The sequence below is a fragment of the Bison bison genome, unplaced genomic scaffold, assembly GCF_000754665.1.
Source record: "Bison bison bison isolate TAMUID 2011002044 unplaced genomic scaffold, Bison_UMD1.0 scf7180017860989, whole genome shotgun sequence".
Classification (NCBI taxonomy): domain Eukaryota; kingdom Metazoa; phylum Chordata; class Mammalia; order Artiodactyla; family Bovidae; genus Bison; species Bison bison.
The window spans coordinates 17,735-21,412 of record NW_011491561.1 but is presented as its reverse complement, the minus strand read 5'-3'; the positions used below and the strand labels follow the sequence as shown (position 1 = coordinate 21,412).

The 3,678-nt window shown below is 39.2% G+C and overlaps 1 protein-coding gene across 1 annotated transcript in view; it reads right to left on the bottom strand.

Annotated features, from left to right (window-relative positions):
- Window positions 1–6: 6 nt before the first annotated feature.
- LOC104982933 (probable E3 ubiquitin-protein ligase MID2) overlaps window positions 7–3,678 on the bottom strand; it is a 7,253-nt gene continuing 3,581 nt past the window's right edge. Inside the window, exon 3 of the mRNA XM_010832362.1 lies at window positions 7–3,520. Within this exon, the coding sequence (XP_010830664.1) occupies window positions 3,118–3,520 (403 nt within the window). The 3' untranslated portion in view covers window positions 7–3,117. The remainder of the gene's footprint in view (window positions 3,521–3,678) is intronic.

Sequence of the window (3,678 nt, the reverse complement as noted above, 5' to 3'; positions counted from 1 at the left end):
TATTCATTCATTCATACATTCACGCAATTAACATTAGCCAAGCAACTACTCTGTTCCACACACTGTGTCAGGTGTTAAGAATACCACCACAACAAAAAAGACACAACCCCTGCCCTCAAGGTATTCACAGTCTAGGAAGGAGGATGATTCTTAAATATCAAACCTTGGTATGCATCAGAATTACCTGGGGGAGCTTGTTAAAAATGCTAAATTCCACTTATGTGCCCAGACATTTTAATTAAGTAGATCTAGGTTGGAGGTCTACTTTAAAAATCAACTGTTTTAACAAACACCAAAAATAGTTCTAACAGGTGGTCTGGGGATCACACTTTGAAAAACACTGTTATACAATGTGATTATTGCTGAGAAGGGGGCATGATCATGGTGCCATGGGAGCTCCCAAGAGGAGAACATAACCCAACCTAGGGGTTCAGGAATTAAATCTATTGTGGGGCAGAAGTAGGGAAAGGTAGCCCAGGCTAGAGTCAAAAGTAGGGTGGAGACAATGAAGCTTTGTCCTGGGGCACTACAATATAAAGGCACAAAAAATGAATGGCATCGGAGACCCGAGGTTAAGTTAAAGAAAATTGGAACTGGAATGGAGGTGGAGTGTTCTGCATTGACAGCATTTTCACACTATTCCCTTAATTTAAGAACAATTCTTGCTGTTTACTCTAGACATCAAAAAAGTTACTAATGTCTCTATTCCAGGCCCAGAGAACAACTTGTGTAAATAGTTAAGCTTGGCTAGAACGATCAATGTGAGGGGGAAGGTGGCAAAAGATGAAGCTGTGAAAGCAAATAGGGACTTGAAAAGCCAAACTGTAAGTAAGTAACTGGGTCTTTCTATTGAATGCCAGTGAAATGTTTTATGAAGGGGTTGAAATCATCTGTTTTGTTTAAGAATTTGGGCATAGGCCCTAGAGGAGAGAGAGACCCAGAGTTAACTTGGAAATGAAAGACATCCATTTAAAAGCACTGCTACACTGTATTGGGGCTGAGGCTGAGCAAAGGAGAGTAATATTTGTTGCATACTTAGCAAAATGCCATGCTTCATAGTTAAGTATGCCATACTAATGCCATACTTAACTAAATGCCAGGTGCTGTGCTAAGCAGTTTACATGTGCTATCTTTTTTCATCTTTGCAAACAGCCTTGTGAGGTAGGTATTACTGTACAGAAGAGGAAACAGCGGCTCAAAGAAGTGAAATACTTGCCCTGGGTCACACAGCTAGTAAATGGCAGAGGAAATAGATTATTTTAATTCAAAGGCTATGATGAGCTTTCCCACACAGCAAACTATTTCCCAGCACTGCTGAATCTTACTGAGGTTGCTTGTTTCCTGATTAGCACTAAGTATGTAGGGTTTTTAAAACCCCAAATACTGACTTTGCCACTAGATAGGTAAGTTTGAGCCTGCCATCTGTATCTGAATCAGTCTTGCTTTCCGTGTTAGGTGTAAAAACAGTACAAAACTGTAATTTAGGGGATTTTTATAGATATTTTGTCTCTCCTGCAGAATACGAAGTCATTTGACAGCAGGAACTGTGGATTATCAATATGTCAGTTCTAGCGTGGTACCTGGCATCTAATAACTTGTTGAATGAATGAAGGAATGAACACCCACCAAGGTGGTGGAAAGGAAGAAGGGGAGAAGTTTTGGCATTGTTTCAAGGTTCCAATCTGGGGGCTTGTTACAACTACCATGTTATATGACAGTAATATTTTCACAACTCCCAAGAAGTAGACTCTTTGAAGCCGACTTAGCTCCTGAAAGGAGAAAGCTCTGGTGCTGACACTCCAAATTACAGAAGAGGAACTGACAGAAGCATCAACCATAAAGCTTAATTCCCTTCAATGATTGCAATAAGGACTGGGTTGAAGTTTACATCTGCATTTGCCATGAAGGGTTGGCTAAGCAAATGAATAGTGTAAACAAGATCAGGAGAAGAATGATTATTCAACCTGTTTAAGAAAACAGACTATTCTCAGGCATTCTTAAGCACTTCAGAAGTGTTTTATCTGAAAATATAAGTCCATTTATATGGAAATAGTTGTTGCATCTACAACACTCCATTCTTATTAAGTAAAGAAAGCCGGTTCCTAAAGAACCTCCATTATGCAACTCTTGTTTTTTTAAGCCTAATTCTAGCAACTGTATGCTACTTGAGACTAGTAAAACTGTCTTTGAAATATTCTGTGACAGAATTTTTAACAGTTCAGACAAACTTTCTCCATTAGGTAGCACCAATGAAAGTGTGCTACACATAACACAACTACCTGGATCAATTTTCTACCCAGCAAGAGCGTCTCTTGTGCAGTCTTGTCTCCCCAAGTCTCCTAATCCAGTCTAGAGCTCTTCCCACCATCTGTGTCACTATTGCATGTGCATGTGTGTGTGAGCAGAGGGACGAATGGAGGGATGAATGGGGGAGGGGAGAAATGATTTTGATGTTCCCTTTAGGGGACAAAAATGGATGGTATAATTTATTTTCCCTTCCAATATATTTCTCACTCAAATGAGTAAATTAAAAAGCTCATTATGTATATATAATTATAAAATGAATATATAATATATATTATTTATTCATTTTATATATATATATTATATATACATATACATGTTTTCTTTATAATAAATCCTTGATTGTAGGTTTTCATAAAAAGCTACATATAATATGGGATCATTTGACATTTCAAAATTCTACTTGACCAAATCAGCCAGTACTAGAAAGGCTGACACATCCCTGCTTTCTGGCTGGCTAGCCCCTTGTTCAGAGCATCTTTATACATTATTTACCTAGAATTCCTTCCAATATCATTTATACTCCTAAATCACTGGGAATTTTGAATTCTTCAATGACAAGAGAAGAATTCTCCAAATTTGTTCTCCAGTGGCTTGAACCCAGACTACTCATAATTTGTTCTGAGAAACTCAATACATTAATTCAAATATAAGCTTTAATGCACAAAAATTAAATCTATAATATCTAGTTCTTTTGGATGCTTCAAATGAACTTCATTTTTGTATCGTGTATATTGGACACTAACTGAGGTTTAGGAGGGGAAGCACTGCTGAACTGGAGAGCCAGTGAATTATTACATGCTCTCTTGAAACTTAATGGCAAGCTTTCATCCCAGAAACATAAGGGGATTCTTGAGGCCTGCAGTTGCATTCCTGCCGCTCAGGGTAATCAATAAAATCTGGGGCAGGCAAGCCAGACAGGATCATTAGGGATTTGTTCCAAATTGTGAATGTTGGACAAACGGGAAGAATGAAGGTCACATCAAAAGTATGAAGATGGAGAGAGTTAGCTGGGTCATAGAAAGACAGCATGTTGTTGTCATAATCCAGAAGGACACCCAGGCGCTTCAACTGTGGAGGCACGTCCACCAGCATTTCCTTGTTGTTATGTCTCACTACGAAGTTACTATTGCATCGCGAGAAGACCCACGAGGAGGCGTTCTTGCCAATCCATTCATTCTTGGGAGCTGATTTATAGGCAACGCCAACTGCATACCTGTGAGACAATGGAAAGGAGATTACATCTATTCATGATCTGAGTTATGCTAGACACCATTGGGCTTCCCTGTGGCTCAGATGGTAAAGAATCTGCCTGCAATGCAGGAGACCTGGGTTCGATCCCTAAGTTGGGAAGATCCCCTGGAGGAGGAAATG